The sequence below is a fragment of the Seriola dumerili genome, unplaced genomic scaffold (genome assembly GCF_002260705.1).
Source record: "Seriola dumerili isolate Sdu_G_001 unplaced genomic scaffold, Sdu_1.0 BDQW01000091.1, whole genome shotgun sequence".
NCBI lineage: Eukaryota > Metazoa > Chordata > Actinopteri > Carangiformes > Carangidae > Seriola > Seriola dumerili.
Genome location: NW_019174346.1, coordinates 1,115,113 through 1,132,872, shown reverse-complemented (window position 1 = coordinate 1,132,872; position 17,760 = coordinate 1,115,113). Strand labels below are relative to the sequence as shown.

Sequence of the window (17,760 nt, the reverse complement as noted above, 5' to 3'; positions counted from 1 at the left end):
TAGTCTCTGCAACTGAGACTCATTTACTCCAGCACAGACTGGATGTGATTGACAGCTGGGCCAAAGGGCCTTTGGCTCCTTCCTGATTTTCTTTTTCACTAGGTGTCCTCTGGGACTTCATGCTACAGTGTATCAGCAGAACAGCTTATGGCTGTAATGAGAATGAAAAGCAAACTGAACACAGAGCCAGGGTATTTCATTTTTTTGTGCTATGAGTTTTACAAACTATCATTTAGTGTCAGTATTGCAGCATGTAGTTGGTTTAACTGTTGGTTGGTTAACATAATGACTGAAAAAAACAAAAATGACCTCGATATTATCTTAACTAATGCTAAATACAGAAAGAGTGAATTATAATTATATAACTATTACAATTAGCTCCAGTTTTTCATTAATTAGTCATTCATAACACATGAGATTAGAAGTGACACTTAGCAGCTCATTTTTATTCACAAGTAGAAAAAAAGACTTTTAATTTTGAGTCTTTCTTTTATTTTCACAGTCATGGCTGTTGTCACACATTACACTTTATTATTTAAAACTGGCCTAGAGTAAGGCTTTTCACAAAAACAGCATGTCATAAGCTATTAATGCAAAGAGGACACAACTCATTGCATCCAAATCACAATCTCTATTTTTAACCATAATTCCAGTGATGGCTTAGAGTACAATCATTCCTGTAGCTGCTTAAAGCAGAGGAGCTTTTGAATTGATATTTGGGATAACAGTTGTGACAGAATTAGGAGGTTTTGAAGATGTAACCTTTTAACTTAGCGGCAGCTAGCTCATACGTCTGCTCAAAATGCATGAGTATGGCTTTTACATGGATTGCTTGAAAATTCTTGATGTTCTCTCTCCTTTGAAAACAAACTCAAGCACAGACTCCCCTGCCATGGAGAAATTAAAGTGTCCAACAGCGGAAGAGTACAGACACAAGCCGCTTATAAATGAAATTCTAAGGAACTAACTAATATATATAGGAAAATATGTTATTGTTGCATATTTCACCCATCATATTTCAAGCTGCTGTCATTAACTGGTGCTATTTCTTTAGTATTATATAGTTGTTGCCCCTCCTTCAGTGTATGTTTTTCAAAAGTGACACTATAACGTTTAAGAGTGAATGTTGCTGCTGTTAATAAAGACATTTTGAAACCATTGTCCCCATGACGCTAAATGAGACCTTGCACATCTTCCCTTGTTTAATAAAGCTTCATAAAAGATTGTTTGAGTCAGTCAATATCACCGGTCACCACTCCTTTCTGAAGTGCAACCTCGTGTCCAGAAACCAAGGTCTGTAACTGCAACAGAATTCAGGCCCATCATCGAACTGCCATTTTTCATCCAGGGTTTCAGTCTCAGTGAAACTGTCATGTTTTATTAGTCAGAATAATAGCTCTGAAAACTTCACAACGCGTGGACCTGTATCACCCCCTATGTTTGTAGAAGTCAGAGACCACAGTGCAGCATTTGATGCTGTAGAGTCGACCACAGCATTTTATGAGTTTGAAGAAAGACAATGACGGCTCGGGCTGAAGTAGCCTTTGGTCCACATCTTAGCTTTGCACTAAAATGTTTTCAGCCATCATAACCAGCTTTTCCTCACCGCCCCACATAGAAATAACCAGTATTATTCATAACCATAACATCCATTTTTATTACCATCAAACATTTATATTCCAACCATCAATCTCATCCAGATACTCATACAGCGTCTATTCTCTCTCACATATTGTATTGCATTTATAATATCCTGTTCCAGAATTGTCTTTGGCTGTTAAAGTTTCTCAGAGGACCCTTTGAATTTCCCTGTTGCACAAACTTTACTACTCATACTTCTAACCTTACTGCATGAGCTCATTCATACTCCCCAGAGGATGATCCGTGTGTGTCAGATACCACTGTGTGTTCTGGAGTGATGTATAGCTTCAGTAGGTTATCTGTTTTATCCAACACTTTCACATTGTCTGATGTAGCCTGAAGGAAGCCTGTAGTAGGGCTTTACAGATCTAGTGTTGCTTGAATTTTTAATGCAGGATCTTTCACTTATTGTTCTCAACCTCCTTATTTGTGTTGCTTCTACAGTTTTACTTTGCTTTATATTTCTAGGTTTCTTTCCCCTGCACCTTGTCCTGTTAATCCTACCTGGCTTTACACACTCTCAGGTTTATCTGCAGAGATCAAAGGAGAGCCTGTACCCGACCCTCAAGGGGAAAACTGTATTATTAAAGACAGATAGATTGCTGAGGGTCCTGCGAGGCAGTCTACTTCAAGAATGATCTTTTAGACTCATATTAGACAGAGATGGTTGGGGTCAGTTAGCCCATGACAGCTGAGTTGGGGTGCAACTTTCTGGGTCACATAATTGAGCAGCTGAAACTAAAAGAAAATTCAAACTAATCAACTGAATGAGTCATTGTTACAGTCGGAGTAACGCCCTTTTTTTTTTTGTCTCTTAGTGTTACGCGATGACTTCAGACAGAACCCACAGGACGCAGTGGTGGCGGTCGGGGAGGCTGCCAGTCTGGAGTGTCAGCCTCCACGCGGCCATCCTGAACCCACCACCTTCTGGAGGAAAGATAAGGCTCGTCTCGACCTGAAAGATGACAGGGTCACGGTGGGTTACTCTCCCAGGGGCCACTCCTCCGCCTTCAACACAACCCTCACTCTCAATCACATACTTAGTGATTCACTTTTACAATGTAAAGGCCTTCATATTGAACTGGGTGATTCTAATTACATGCATGTGTGGTCAGGTACGTGGGGGGAAGCTGACCATCTCCAATACCAAGAAGAGCGATGCAGGGATTTATGTGTGTGTGGCGGCCAACATGGTCGGGGAGAGAGAGAGTGAAAAAGCTCAGCTCTCAGTGTTTGGTAAGAAGTCTGCCATGTGCCTGTGTCAAGAACTAATAGGGCATGACTTTTTTTTTCCTATTTACTGCTCACTAACACATACAGCATTTACCACTCTGTCGAAAGTATATTTAGCACCCGTGTTATGTATACTGCCCACATCCAGAACGACCAGTGTTTGCGCAGCGGCCTGTGAACCAGGTGGTCTTAGTTGATGAGAGCGTGGAGTTCAGGTGTCAGGTCCACGGTGACCCCCCGCCTACACTGCGCTGGAAGAAAGAGGACGTGGAGATTCCCCGCGGCAGGTGAGGAATGTGTGGGAATGTGAGCAGCGCATACGTCTGTGTGTGTGTGTGTTTGTGTCCATGTGTGAATATTAATACAGTAAAAGTGATGCTGGATAAATGGTGAAGGAGAGCTCGGCAGGCACTGAGACACTGAAGTATCCAGAGATGGACACATAGCAGGAGCACATGTTTAATATAAAGCACTCCAATACATTAGCCCTGCAGGGATTAGTAACTGTGATGCATGATGTCCAGTTAGTGGGAAAGGCGATGATTCAGTTCTGTGATCATTTCTGAAGCCAGTTTATGGTGCTGTGTGTACCCATGTAATAGGCATATGATAATTGCTTTCTAACCGTCGTTATCATCCTGTCATGTGGGTTGTTACAGTCTAGTCACTTCTCAGCATGTTATACTTTTAAATACAGTATGTCTCATTATCTAATCTGACCATCCATTAAAACCTTTTCATTTCTCTCTTAGGGTTAAACAGCGCTTCTTTTTAATGTTTCATCTCACTCTGTTAATCTTCAGTGAGAGACCTGAGACCTGAGTGTACATAAAAAACAGAATAAAATCAATTCATGAGCAGATAGTCCAAAACCATTTACAGTACAATTGAAATAACACACAAGGAACATTTTAAACATACAAGACGCCAAGATCATAGAACACAGCCAACAGTCTCACAGTTGTGTTTTGGGAAGGTTTTGTTTCTAAAATGTGGAGAACTTATAAATAAATATAAAACTTATATCTTTAGTGTTCTGTAGCTTATTCCTTGTGTCTCGGGTGTTGAATCCAAACCTTCGGTACATGGAGTGTTACCCAATCATGTGACTGAGTTTGGTGCGTACCAACTGATCTGACCAAGAGACACGTAATATACGACGGTAATTTGACATTAATACAAAACAAGCGCTCTTTCTGTTTCACACACATCATGAGAAATTACCTATGTCTGTGGACTGATGTGTGTCAATTCTATGACATGTTTCAAATAACCCCCGTAAACCTGTGCAGAGCCAGACTCTTTGTGAGAGACCTGGTCGAGATGCATAACTTGATTTATCGGTGCAGCACTGGGTACAATATCAGGGCAGTTATATCATCTGTTTTATGAGTTTATTTTTAGCTCTGGACTGATGGAAATTTGTACTGACTATTTATATATAGACGTTATTGGAAATTATTTTGTTATGATATTAAAACTGCTAGCAGGTAATCCAAATACATCAAGTGTGTCGACTACACAGATGAAACTTAAGCAAATAGAGAACGTGTGATGCTGGTGAGTCATCTCTCTCACATTAGACTTCAGCTGTTTCTTCTGAGAAATGTCATCTTTCATCTTACGTGTGCTACAAGTTTAACAAACACCTGTGACAAGCCATTAGTGCTATAAGGAGGCAGTATGACACCTTCTCAGATGTGTCAATGTTTATGATGCAGATTATAGTGACTGTGTGTCTGTCTGTCTGTCTGTCTGTCTGTCTGTCTGTCTGTCTACCTGCTTGTGTCGTGCCCTCTACCTCAGTAGCCCTTGACTCCAGAAACATGTCCTACTTTCAGACCTGCCTCGCCTCACTTCCCTCCTTCCACTTCTTTCATTCTTTTCGAAACCCGTCAGCCTCCTGGGAAGTCTGTATCTGGGTCAGAGATGTGCTGTGAATGGAGTCCTCACCAGACTCTGGACAGACCCCACAACCCCCGTCGATATTCTGCCCACACCCTTTGGAACATCTATTTCAGATGTGACTTTTTCTCACCCCTTGTGCCATTTCTCTGCCTGACTTGTCTCCCATCTCTGAATCAGTATGGCTGGCTAGACAATTTCACAGGATCTCTCATACCAAAGGGGACCCCAGAGAGGGAGAGCCCGACTCCTTGCTCCTCCTATACTCATTCTGTCTGTAGCCCCTCTGAGGCACTTATCTAAACTCTGGTAGCTGAGATGTTCCTCTCACTCTAACTGCACCACTGCTGCATTACAGTATGCTGCACTGGTGGATACACACTGATGCATGGAACATCTCTATGAATAAGTCATTTCTTACTGCTTGGCTCATTCATCAAATTCAGTTTGTCAGACTGTGCCACTCCCTTACTCTCAGAGTGTTTGTCTATCTCTCCCTCTGTCTCCGTCTCCCCTTCTTTTTGCCTGCTCTCTCCTACACACACACACACACACACACACACACACACACACACACACACACACACACTCACACACACACACACACACACACACACACACACACACACACACACACACACGCACTCTCATACACGCACATATAGCATAGAATAGTGCACAGCCCACACCACAGTGGGTGGCTCGTCTTTATAAATATTGAAATAGTGGAACAGTCAGGGTTCCAGCTGAAAGCACCTTTCATTTTGCCATGCCTTCATCTCAGCATAATTGCTCCCCTTTTTCTGCCTCCGTAGCACAGTCTGTGCAGCTGAGAGTCTTAATTGCCTTAGAAAGTCTGTCTTCGTTCTATCAAAAATGACACAACCTTTATAAAAGCACAGAAAAAAAGTTTACACAACCTTGATTCAATTTCAGTGTTTGTTGATTGCCTTTCCTTGATTTAAAAAAAAAAAAAAGAAAAAAAAAATTAAATGTGAATTTTAATCCACATGAAATTGTTTCTGATCTTCCAGTTTTATGAAATCAATCTGAGATGTCACTTGACTCAATGTCACTCTTCCTCTGTGTTGCCAGGTATGACATCGGATATGAAAAAGAGGATTTCCTGCTGAAGATTAAAAAAGCGTCAGTCAGTGATCAGGGAACCTTCACCTGTCTGGCAGAGAACCGTGTGGGTAAAGTGGAGGCCTCTGCCTACCTGACCATCAGAGGTGGGTAACTGCTCGTGAACTCACTTTGTGGTAAAGCTCATAACCCATCCCTGGTATTTTTTCGTATCTCCCAAAGCAGGCCGCAGGACAATCAGTCCTTTATTGCCCACTTTACGAGTGTTATTGCCCCCCTGCTGAGAGGCTGGGCCTGGCCTCAGCTTTTATTTCATATATAACGGGCTGATGTAGTTGATTGCCCCAGATCTCCAGCTAGGCCCCAGATATGAACAATCTAACCAGCTTTAAGTGAACTGTTATGACCTCTCCTGGGGGTCGTATTCTCCCTCCAGCCCACTCACTCCGTATTTACACCATATCAATGGGAGGAAGCTATTTCATAGTAAAGATTGATATTGTAAAAATTAAAAAAGTGTTCCTCCCTGCTTTCTGCTCTTTATGTTGTCATTACACTGTTCATACAACTAAAGTAACGTTTGAGTTGGAACCAACCAGCGGCACAATCTTAACACCTGAATGAATATTTCATACGTCGTCATACATACTGTACATCATAGATGTCATGACATTAACTGTTCATTCCTTCTTTATTATAATGAAATTTTTATTCTTGTCCCTATTATTCATGCATGAGTTGTCTTACACCTTGAAAAAAAAGCTCCATGGTGTATTTTAAGATTTGTGTTGGAGTCGAGGCACGGTCTGACTTATATCCATTATGTTAAGCCAGAGTTGTGATTGTGTTCAGGTGAATAATGTTAGGAACTGTATATAGTTAACACAGATAACATAGATCACTGATGCAGAGTCAGTTTAGATGTTAGTGTTGTTATGTTATCTGTTGGTGATATGTTGAGACAAGACAAGTAATATATGACAATCAGTCAGACGATGATATACAAACACATCTGCGTGAATGTGTTATTTTTATACATACATGAAGTCTTACTACTGATAAATCTGTTCTGTGGGTTTTGGCATCAGCCCCCCCCCCACCACCACCACCACCTTTAATGTTGCCAAGGTGCCATTTCCTTGAGGCCCATGAACTCACCTCCTTTGGTGACCAGAGCATTACCCTCCTCCTCCTTGATCTTCATGGATGGAAACCCAACTCCATCTCATTCATTTCTGATTTTCATTCTTTTCTTTTTCTGTCCCTGTACTCTACTCCTCTGCTCCTCTTCTCTCTGTCGTGTGTTAATCTCACCCACACCATTGTTGTGTCACCAGCTCGCCCCGTTGGTAAGTAAGAGCTGATCCCATTGTGCATGCGTTGCTCTCTTTCTGTTTTTGATCACACACGTACAGTATGCATGTACTGTTGTGGCATTCCACAAACACATTCATCAGACTATTATTGAACATGCATATCTACATTGTTACGATCAGTCCCTGACTTCCCCTGGCAGTCTTTTGTAGCAGCAGTGGATTTACCACTTCACTTTTTTTTTTTTTCAAATGGGGGTCCAGATATGGATGATACGCCTTAGTGGAAAACCTTGAATCGAGGACATCAAGGCACCCTGCTAATTAGCTAGTATCATTCATTCTGATGTTGTGGCAGCTGAATGAATGGCTTGTGTGACCGGCATAGTCAAGAAATAGCTCTCAAACAAATGACAAAACCTAATGCATGAACCTTTTAGCTTGCAGCTGGACCTTCAGTCCAAACTGTTTTTTTAAAGCAGCCCTTTATAATACACACCTCTCTGTGCCAATGTGTTGCTATTGTGTTATTGTTTATTTTACCTTTAACCTCAGAGGCACCCCAGTTTGTGGTGCGACCCCGTGACCAGATTGTGGCTCAAGGACGAACAGCTACCTTTCCCTGCGAGACCAGAGGCAAACCTCAGCCCACTGTGTTCTGGCAACGAGAGGGCAGCCAGGTGAGGATACTGATTTAAACAAATGTACTCGTGCATGTGTGTCTATAAAGATATGTGCATGCTGGGGAATTAATTATTTCTCTCTATATACATAAATTCTGGAACCATGTCAAAAGTAAAATATGTAAAATATAAAAAAAGCATCTGACTAAAAGGATCAAACCAGGGGACAGCAGAATATAGTTCTGTCCCACATATAGATGAAGTGGTCATTTATCATCAATCGACGCCAGTCTGACCAGCCAAATCACTTAGCAAGAAACAATGTCATGTGCTGCATTAGAGTCATTAGACATAATGAAAGCAGGCTAATGTCCTTTGCTGCCCATCAGCTTGTCTGCTTGGGGTGCAGAAACGGAGAACGCTGATGCCTCAATTTCATGACCATGACTGCAGGTTATCACAGCACAGATTATCACTCTGGGGGTAAACTGCCATTCAGGCTTAGTAGGAAAGAGACATTGACCCACTTTTCTAACTGAATTGTACATAATTGTCAGAGTATGTAAATGTATTGAAGGCACAGTGGTGATTTTTTTTTTTTTAAAGTCAGTTATGTTGGTCAAAGATGTAACGTTAAAATCAAATAAACTCATTCTGTCCCCATAGAGATCAACACTTAATTCAGTAAAGTAGTTCTCGACAACAGAGAAACACACTGGGGAGGGCGGCCATGAACAAAACACACAGCAGAAGGTTCCAGGCTCTACATTTAATGCTAATTCAATCCCATAACACTTAACGTTACTTTCACTCCCTGCAGGATCTTCTGTTTCCCAACCAGCCGACACAGGGAGACAGCCGCGTGTTTGTGTCCGTGAACGGAGAGCTGACCATCTCATCTGTGCAACGCTCTGATGCAGGGTATTACATCTGCCAGGCCCTCACTGTAGCAGGCAGCATCATGGCCAAGGCACAGCTGGAGGTATCAGACGGTAAGTCCGACAAACACACACATAACAAATGTATATAATCTATAATACAGTGTATTAATATATGAGAACTATGATGATGTGATTTAGTATCACCAACATTAGTTAATGTTACATAAAAGTTATGTTTAAACATTTTATACTTACATTCCATTGTTACATCCTGTTAGATACATTATGCATCACCCCCCCCCCATCACATCATCTGGAGGGTTTTCTCTAAAAAGCTAAAGATGACAGAAACACCACTGCTTTTCTGATATGAAGTATAAACTTAGCAGTTTGTAACTGAGTTGATTTGTAGAGGAGATGGTGCTGAAAAGTGATGCGACTTCTTCTTCACGTTCTTCTCATGACTTTCAGATATGTTTGAACCACCAAACATATTTTACTTAGCTTCCTGAAGTCACATTGTTTTGGCAATGTTCAAACTGGGTCAGCAAAAACATGCATTACATTTTAAAAGCCTTGTCAATGGTTTTCTGTATTTGATGTTGGTGCATTTTTTTTACTGGGTTATAAATCATACAAAAAACACAAACATAAGCTTGTAGCATTATCCAGACCTAATAAAACATTGAATACCAGTATACCGCAGGTTATTTGTCTGCCCACATATTTAAAGCTGAACATGCATCTGTATGTTCTAAAAGCCCGTCACCCACAGTCAGCCTTTTCATTATCACCTCACTGTGGTAAATGTGAATGGTCTGAAAAGACTGAAACTGTGTAAAATAAAGCTGTCTCCTTGATGGAGAGACACTTTGCACTTTTTTTTGACAAAGCTTTAATGTCAGCATTAAGTGCTGAGCCGCTGCCAGCTGGGAGCTGTTTATGCCCTTCTCTCCATTTGTTTCTTGGCTTTTTCTCCCACACATTATTAAATTAACATCTGTTGAAGTTTTTTTTGGGGGAGGAAATGACTCCTGTTCTGTCACTCAGAGGAGATGGATCAATATCCAAATGTTTGGTGCAGAGCACAAGGGATGGGAGGACTGCCTTTGATTGATGGCTGTAAACAAAGATGGATAGAGAGTTGCCTACTGGAGTTCTGGATGCTTATGGCTTTACTTAATAATGGAAGATCACTTTCCATTGGGGTGTCAAAGAGGATCCTCCACAGGATGAAAAGCTCTGGAGGGTTCTGACTAGTGCTCCACTCTGCTTTATTAATCAACCAGTTAGATGTGGTCCTTGCTGCAACTTAAAGACTCCTTCCAATGGAAATCTAGTGTTTAACCTTGTTAACGTCCATATGATGTTTTTATGTAATACCGACATTGATAGTGAAATAATAACACCATAACACCATGACTGTGTGTTTTCACCTTGAACTGCAGTGAACCAAAGACAGTCTCATAAACACAGATTCAGGGTTTCATACGTCACAGACCTGAAGAACCAATCCCTGTGGGGACGGGGGGCGGGGCTAAATACACCTGAAACCTTGTCAGTACAGAGATAGTGAGAGTTAGCATTAGCACAACTGCTAACACTGTGTCAGCCACTGCCAGTTACAAGCTAACAAACAACAAATAAAAGATGCTAACTAGCTAACGGTTCTGATCCGTCTGCTAGTCTCTGGTTCTGGTCTCAACAGACTCCTCATCTGAGTCTGGGTCTGACTGAGGCTCAGACATGTGGCTGAGTCTCTCTGATGTTTCCTCCTCTAACCATCTTGATGCTCTCTGCTCTTTCACCTGTCCACCTGGAGCCAGCAGGTGGTGGGCGGGACACAAGGCCTGATCCAGATATCTCGAGGAGGAGAAGCGAAGTGCAGATGTGCTTCCAGACTTAGGTTTCCATTTGTTTGAAAAAAATATTAATCAAAGCAGCATACATATTTTTATATTGTTTAAAACATGTCTGGAGAAGAACTTTAAAGTTGAAGCTGTAGTCATTCTGGTGCAGAATTAGTAAGTCCAGTTCTCCTAACCAGTGTAACAACAGGAGTCTTCACTCCATGATGCGCACACATACTCAAGCATGCAAGCTGAGGCAGACTGTGTGTGAGGGTTGAAACAAAGTCGTATTCAGCCATTTGTGGCTGAAAGTTGTTTGGAGTGTTCTGAGCAGAGGGATAGACAGCTGAGATACCGCAGAAGTGGTCTGACAATTTTCTGTGGATGTGAAAGTGGGTCACTGTTAGAATCCATTGTAACTGCAGTGAATCCAAGATGACCACAGCTCTCCGAGCTGCACATATTTCAAAGCCATATTTCAAGCCCACAGGGGGTGAGTTTTTGATACCAGATAGATTTGGGGTGAGCTTGAACCTGTCTGACCTATTCCTGCAGACACTGAGGATACCTGGAGGCTAATGGTGGCTACTGCTGTGATGCTTGATCAAAGAGTACCAACCAGAACCTTGACAGTTACCTCTCAACTCTAGTTTTGAGCCGTGGTATGGTGGTATTTGTAGAAAATGATGCTCTGACTATGTTGACTCGTCTAATTAATATTTTAATTATAAACATTCACTCAGTGGCACGCATGTAGCTAGTAACTGGATCCCTTTGCCTGCAAATCTACAGTAAACCAGTTCAGTTTGTTTTGCAGCCTGAGTGGCCATTGGTCAGGAGAAATGACGAACAACCTCCAAAGCAACATTTTATTATTACCTTTGTCTCTAAAGCTGGAGAGCATGATTGCATTTCTTACTGAACTGTTGCTAAATCAGGAACAGCAATATAATGTTGGTGTTTGCTCTCTCGTCCGTTGGGATTGTGATAGCTTGCTGTACAGTAGATGTAATGTTGCGACGTTAGACTGTCTATAATCAGTATGGAGACTAATCTCATGTTCAACTGAAATAAAAAGCATTTATCTCATTTTCATAACAGTCACATATCAGTCAGATTCCAGTAGATGCTTCTCAACAACACAATGTGCAGCAGATGATGTTTATATTGTTACACAAAAGCAAACAATTCTCTGTCTATAAAATGGAGTATCACATTTGGTTCTCCTCACTGTACTCTGTGCTTCAGCTAGTTGTACCTGATTTCACTCCCATTCTGCTGGAGCTGCTGTGTTCCTCATTGTGCTGAAGGAGGTGTGATGGAAGATAAGGCAGGAGGAACCTGCTGTAAACACTTGTGCGAATGGAGACAGACCTGATAACAGTGGAGAGCAGCAGTGAGGAAATTGAAAGCGGGGGGTAGTTACAAGGCCTAGAGAGATTCAGCACTCGAGAAATTACTATTGCACAGTGCAGAAGCTGTTTTCTGGGCGATATAACATGCTTTAAAAAGCTTTAAAAGAGATGTATTGTTGTTCTGCTTGGCATGCTAATTCAGAGTTTAGTTTAGTGTGTGGGGGGGTTGGGGCCGGGGTGGGAGGGTGAGAGATGCCAAGAGGGAGGAGGTGCAGCCATGAGTCAGAGGAGTAAGAGAGAGGACAGGCATGAATGTGTTGAGGGGTGTTATAAAGAAGGTATGGTAATTAGCACCATGGGTGAAGCATCGTTAATCCTCACCTAGTAATTAAAGCTCAAAGGTGTGATGCAGTGCCATGAGCACACTGCCCTACTGTGGAAAAGGCTCACTAAAGAGTCACTTCCTCTCACAACAAATCCATCAGATTGAGCGCTAACATATTGGGACTGCAATCACTAATGCAATTACTGCAATCACAAATTAACACCTTGTGATAAGGTCATGTTTTTTTTTTTCTTTCTTACATTTTTCTTTTTTCACGCCAAGACCATGACATCAAAATTACACTGCTAAGAATGTATTCAAATAATAAACATCTGTTCCTTGATTATTATCCTCAGCCCTGAAGGACCGCCCACCACCCATCATCCGGCAGGGCCCATCCAACCAAACACAGGCGCTGGGAGGTGTGACCCTTCTCAGGTGTCAGGCATCTGGGGAGCCAGAGCCCACAGTCTCCTGGAGAAAGAACGGGGCCAGTCTGCTTGGAAAGGACCCGCGGTTTTCCCTGCTCGACCACGGAAGCCTTCAGATCCAGAGCACCAGGGTGGGTTATAGTGGAATACAGAGACATGCACATACACAGGAGTTAGCATGTGGGATTGTAGACATAGCATTAGGTGGCACGGTGGACCACAGTTGAAGGATAATTCTGCCTTATTACAATTTATTTTCATAGTTTTGGGGATCTTCTGTAGCAGGTATGATAACATCGTACTCATCCTACTCTAGCTGAGATATGGGAACAGGGCACTGTTGCAGTCAGACAAACAACCAGGCTGTAAACAAGCCTGAATGTTTTAAACATGTATGATCATCTGACTCATGTTCATTGCCTCATTAGATCTTATTTTTAAACAAGCAGCTGTGTTATCAGATCTCAGCAATTAGCTGGAGTGGTGGATGTTGTGTACAGTCTCATTATTACCAGTGGCAATGATGGCCATTGGTAATATTATTACAAAAACAACACCAACCACTACTGAAATAAACCAGAATAATTATTTGTCTAGCTGATCCTGGGTTCAACTACATGATAACTCTATCTTCTATCTATCTATCTATCTATCTATCTATCTATCTATCTATCTATCTATCTATCTATCTATATGTCTGTCTGTCTGTCTATCTATCTATCTATCTATCTATCTATCTATCTATCTGTCTATCTATCTGTAAAACAAATAATTATTAAATAACATTTTAAACCAAATAGAAGATCAGTTGAATCTCCTGTAGATGTTCATGTAAATAATCATACTGTTCACACATTTCACATTCTGCAAGTTACACATGTAAACAAGGCCAAGTCCTTTTTCTTCTCCATTGGCAAGGACTCCTAACTGTGTGTGTGTTCACCCACCTCACTGCACTGTCAATGAAAACAGCTCGGCGTGTAAAGAAGGAATCACATGTATCATATATTCAGTGAATAGATACAAACACACATGTCTAGTGGTTAAGTTTTTTGTGTTAGTACATCACATCACTCTATTGCATGCAGAAGAGGAAAGAGAAATCCTCTCATCTGGCAACTGATGTCAGCTGAATGTAATTCAAATGGACAAGTGCAGTCAGGTTGCTTTTAAAAGATGAATAGTGAGTATTGACTTTTATAAGTCATTAAACGCTGCAATTTAGTCTGAATCTCTGATGCAGCAGTTAGAGTCAAGGACTCAAGGACAGGGACCAGTAAGCAGAGTTTAAAGGGGGTAATATAATGGAGGAACTGCAATATACAGTGTCCTGTCACAGTGTCAAAGTGCTCTCTCTGTGTCACCCTCTCTCTAGAGAGCCAGCACACTTGTGAGTGACTCCTGAGGTACTGCCAATATGAAATAGATTGTCATATCTCTTCTTTCCTGCGTCAGCACTGATGAGGATAATGTTGATGGCTCTGGGAATATGGGGAGGTGGGGGGTGGGGGGTGACTATTATTGGAGGAAATCAATTAAGAAAATTAATGTAAGCTCTTACTGGGCTCTTTGTTTTTCATTGGCTGGTGTTAGAGTTTCCTCTCATCCACTCTCGGGCCTGTTCTCAAGCCAAATGCAGGCCAGTGGAGGTTAATGCATTTTTACTGTACTACTAGCTGTGAACCTCCTTCAAAAGCCCGGACTGACGTAAGAGCTTGTAGAAACCACCTGGGATCAGAGCTACAAAGACTATTGGATTCAGTCAAACAGCACAGCAGAAGAGCATAGCCTGGAAGCTGTATTAGTGGTGTTATTGGGATGAGCAGAGACAATCTCTACAGGCCAGTTTCATGGAAAAGACATCACCTCTTTGATTTTGACAATTTTTGGTCTTTAGATTCTGTTCTTAATAATATTGCATAAGCTAAAAGAAAGTACCAAGTCTCAGCTTTTTTGTAGGCTTTACATCACCGTAGAAAGAACTGAGAGGGAGATATAGTCTTTTATGGGTTAAAACTTATTGAACAGATACACGTGAAGTCAAACTAAATCAGAATATTTGATATTTTATGGTCAATGAAGTCCAGACACTGTGTATCTCCCCTCCCAGACCTTCACTGTACACACTTTGAGCTGTTGCTTGTTGTGGGTTTCTCTGCCTTCAGTTTGATCTCCAGCAAGTGGAATCCAGCTTGAGGATGTTCAAGCCTTTAGACAAACATATTCCACCTCTTCACCATGAAAACCTCTTTGGCTGCTCTGGCCGTATGTTTATGATCGTTGTCCTGCTGAATGATGAAATGCGGTGCAATGAGTCTTGATGCTTTTGGCTGAATCTGAGCTCAGAATGCTGCTGTTTACCTCTGCAGTCGTCCTGCTGCTTCCGTCAGCTGTGACAAAATCAATAAATTGCCATCGCGCCTGAACCATTGACAGCCATACCTGCCTGAGCCAAAACAGAACCAGCACCGTGTTTGACAGATGAGGTGGTGGCTCTGGGTCATGAGCCGATCCTTTTTTTTCTCCACACTTTCCTCTTTCCATCATTTTGACAGAGGTTGATTTTTGTTGCATCACTCCATAGACCGTAGCTCCAGCTTCCTGTTGGATGTTTTTTGTGAACTATGGCGTGCCCTTTCTGTTTTTGAGGGTTTGCATCTCTTGGTGAATCCTCTGAGGTTATGGTGGTGAAGTCTTCTCTTAATCATTGACAAGGAAACATGTACAGCTACATCCTGGAGAGCGTTACTATAAAGGGCTTTTTCTTCACCACACAAATGATTTTAAATTTCTAGCTTTCGTAGAATGAAGTCTGTTTGGGAAAAACAACTACCTTTGATATCTCTGTTAGATTGGTTTTTTAGCCTCATTATTATCTTCCTCTCTTGCACTGTCACCTCATTATTCCTCATATTGACAGACAACTCCACCTCAGTCTAATTGGCAAGTCTTAACTCTCAATCAACAATACACAGCTGCCCAAGAAACATTTAGTGGCCAATTACTATTGAGCCCTTGCAGCTTGGGCAGTATGTGTTAAAAGGGTCACATCTCAAACACACTTCTTTCAATATTGACGTAAACCTACTCAAATTAAAGCTTAATGTAGTATTCATTATTTTATTTCAATTTGAATGTGCTGAAGCACCGAGCCTGAAGGACAAAAATAATAATGTAACTGTCCAAATACTTAACTGAGATCACACTTGGGTTTCTAGTTGTTTCAGGTATATTATTATTATTATATATTGTCATACTGCCAGAGAGTTTATTGAACATAAATGATAACGACATAATCTTCCGTCCGTAGATGTCTGATTCTGGGCTGTACACCTGTGTAGCCACCAGCTCCAGTGGAGAAACATCATGGAGTGCCTTCTTGGATGTCAGAGGTCTGCTTCAATACTAATAATCCATATGAAAAATGAACACAGTGTTTTTTGATATCCTTTACTTTTGCAGGTATTCATTTTGCCTCTTTGCGTTTCTTCTTTTGTCAGACTCCACTGAGCTCGTAGACTTCATGTCGCACAATGCTACGGCCCTCCCAGGGCCGCCCTCCAAGCCAGAGGTCACTAACGTTACCAAGAGCAGTATCTCGTTGTCATGGGAACCGGGGCCAGAGGCGGGCTCCCCAGTGTCCTCCTATGTCATTGAGGCCTTTGGGTATGTCTGTGACCTATGGCCTCGAGCTACGTTTAGTGACCCCAAACTTTCATGGCAGTAACAGATGTGGGTGTTTCTGTGGGCATTGAAGCACGCCAGGACAGTTCCAGCAGAATATTCTGGATGGATTTTCTCTTACAGTTACTCTTAGAAATGAATTAGAATGAGGAATGTTCCGGTATTTAGATTTACATGCTAATTATTTGGAAAATGAAAGCACACTTTAAGCAGAAAATGATTCTCCCGGTCCCAGCGCTGTTCCCAGTCATTAGGAGCACAGGCCACCAGTGTTGCCCCCAATAAACTGTTTCTTCTCTACTAATGAAAAGACTGGTCCCAACTGAATAGATGTATTCTTTCTACAGTCAGTCAGTGAGTAACAGCTGGCAGACAGTGGCAGACCACGTGAAGACCACAGAGTACACGGTCAAGGACCTACGACCCAATACGGTCTACCTTTTCATCATCAGGGCCGTCAATGCTCAGGGGCTCGGGGACCCCAGCCCCATGTCTGAGCCTGTCCGGACACAAGGTACAGTAATGAGGGTGTATTGTAATGGAGCCTGAGTAATAAGCATCACTAGTCCACACTAAGTGCTCTTCTTCCTCTCTGCCAGACATTAGTCCCACAGCACAGGGGGTGGACCACCGTCGTGTGCAGAAGGAGCTGGGGGATGTGGTGGTCAGCATGCACAACCCTGTGGTCCTGAGCTCCACTTCAGTGCAGGTCACATGGACTGTGAGTACTCACACCATCTGAAACATTTGTAGTGGTTTACAGTAATTGTGCTACTGTTACCTTCAGAGCAGCCAAACAAATCTTGTCTAAGCTTGTTTCAGAAGTTACTGTGTTTTGGATTAGTTGGCACACGCACACGCACAGACACACAGACACACAGACACACAGACACACAGACACACAGACACACACACACACACACACACACACACACACACACACACACATGCACACACACACACACGCACACACACACAGTAAACATGATGGGACAGCTATACACTCAGACTGAACAGCTGGTACTCCATTAGTTTAGAATGGTTGGGGTGATGCAGGAATCAAGACTAATGTTTCTATTCAGGACAAATACATCACCATTAGATGCTACATGTGTCACTTCTGGAGTCAGTTTGCAATCAGCCCTTTATCTGGGAAATGTTATTCCTGTCTGTTGGCAAGGCGTCCCTGCTGCCAGCTGCTGTAGGTTAATGACACACCTAGGATGGGTTTACACCAGTCTGCTATTTCCTACTTGTCAGTACAACTATGGACTGAATGCTGCTGTTAGACTGACACAGTGACAGGTTAAACCTGCATTTGTGGTCCAGCTGAATGGGACCATAGATGACCTGGCTCCATTTGTGGGAAGAACACTCTTTTATTATCTGGTGCACACAGCACAGAGTTTCTGTGTTGGACTTTATATTTCAGT

General features: G+C 42.1%; 1 protein-coding gene across 1 annotated transcript in view; it reads left to right on the top strand.

The window, feature by feature from the left end:
- LOC111222233 (roundabout homolog 2-like) overlaps positions 1-17,760 on the top strand; it is a 73,681-nt gene that overhangs the window by 38,140 nt on the left and 17,781 nt on the right. Inside the window, exons 3-13 of the mRNA XM_022745880.1 lie at positions 2,460-2,617; positions 2,757-2,877; positions 3,023-3,161; positions 5,875-6,011; positions 7,734-7,858; positions 8,622-8,793; positions 12,569-12,774; positions 15,954-16,035; positions 16,144-16,309; positions 16,675-16,841; positions 16,927-17,048. Of these exons, the coding sequence (XP_022601601.1) occupies positions 2,460-2,617; positions 2,757-2,877; positions 3,023-3,161; positions 5,875-6,011; positions 7,734-7,858; positions 8,622-8,793; positions 12,569-12,774; positions 15,954-16,035; positions 16,144-16,309; positions 16,675-16,841; positions 16,927-17,048 (1,595 nt within the window). The remainder of the gene's footprint in view (positions 1-2,459; positions 2,618-2,756; positions 2,878-3,022; positions 3,162-5,874; positions 6,012-7,733; positions 7,859-8,621; positions 8,794-12,568; positions 12,775-15,953; positions 16,036-16,143; positions 16,310-16,674; positions 16,842-16,926; positions 17,049-17,760) is intronic.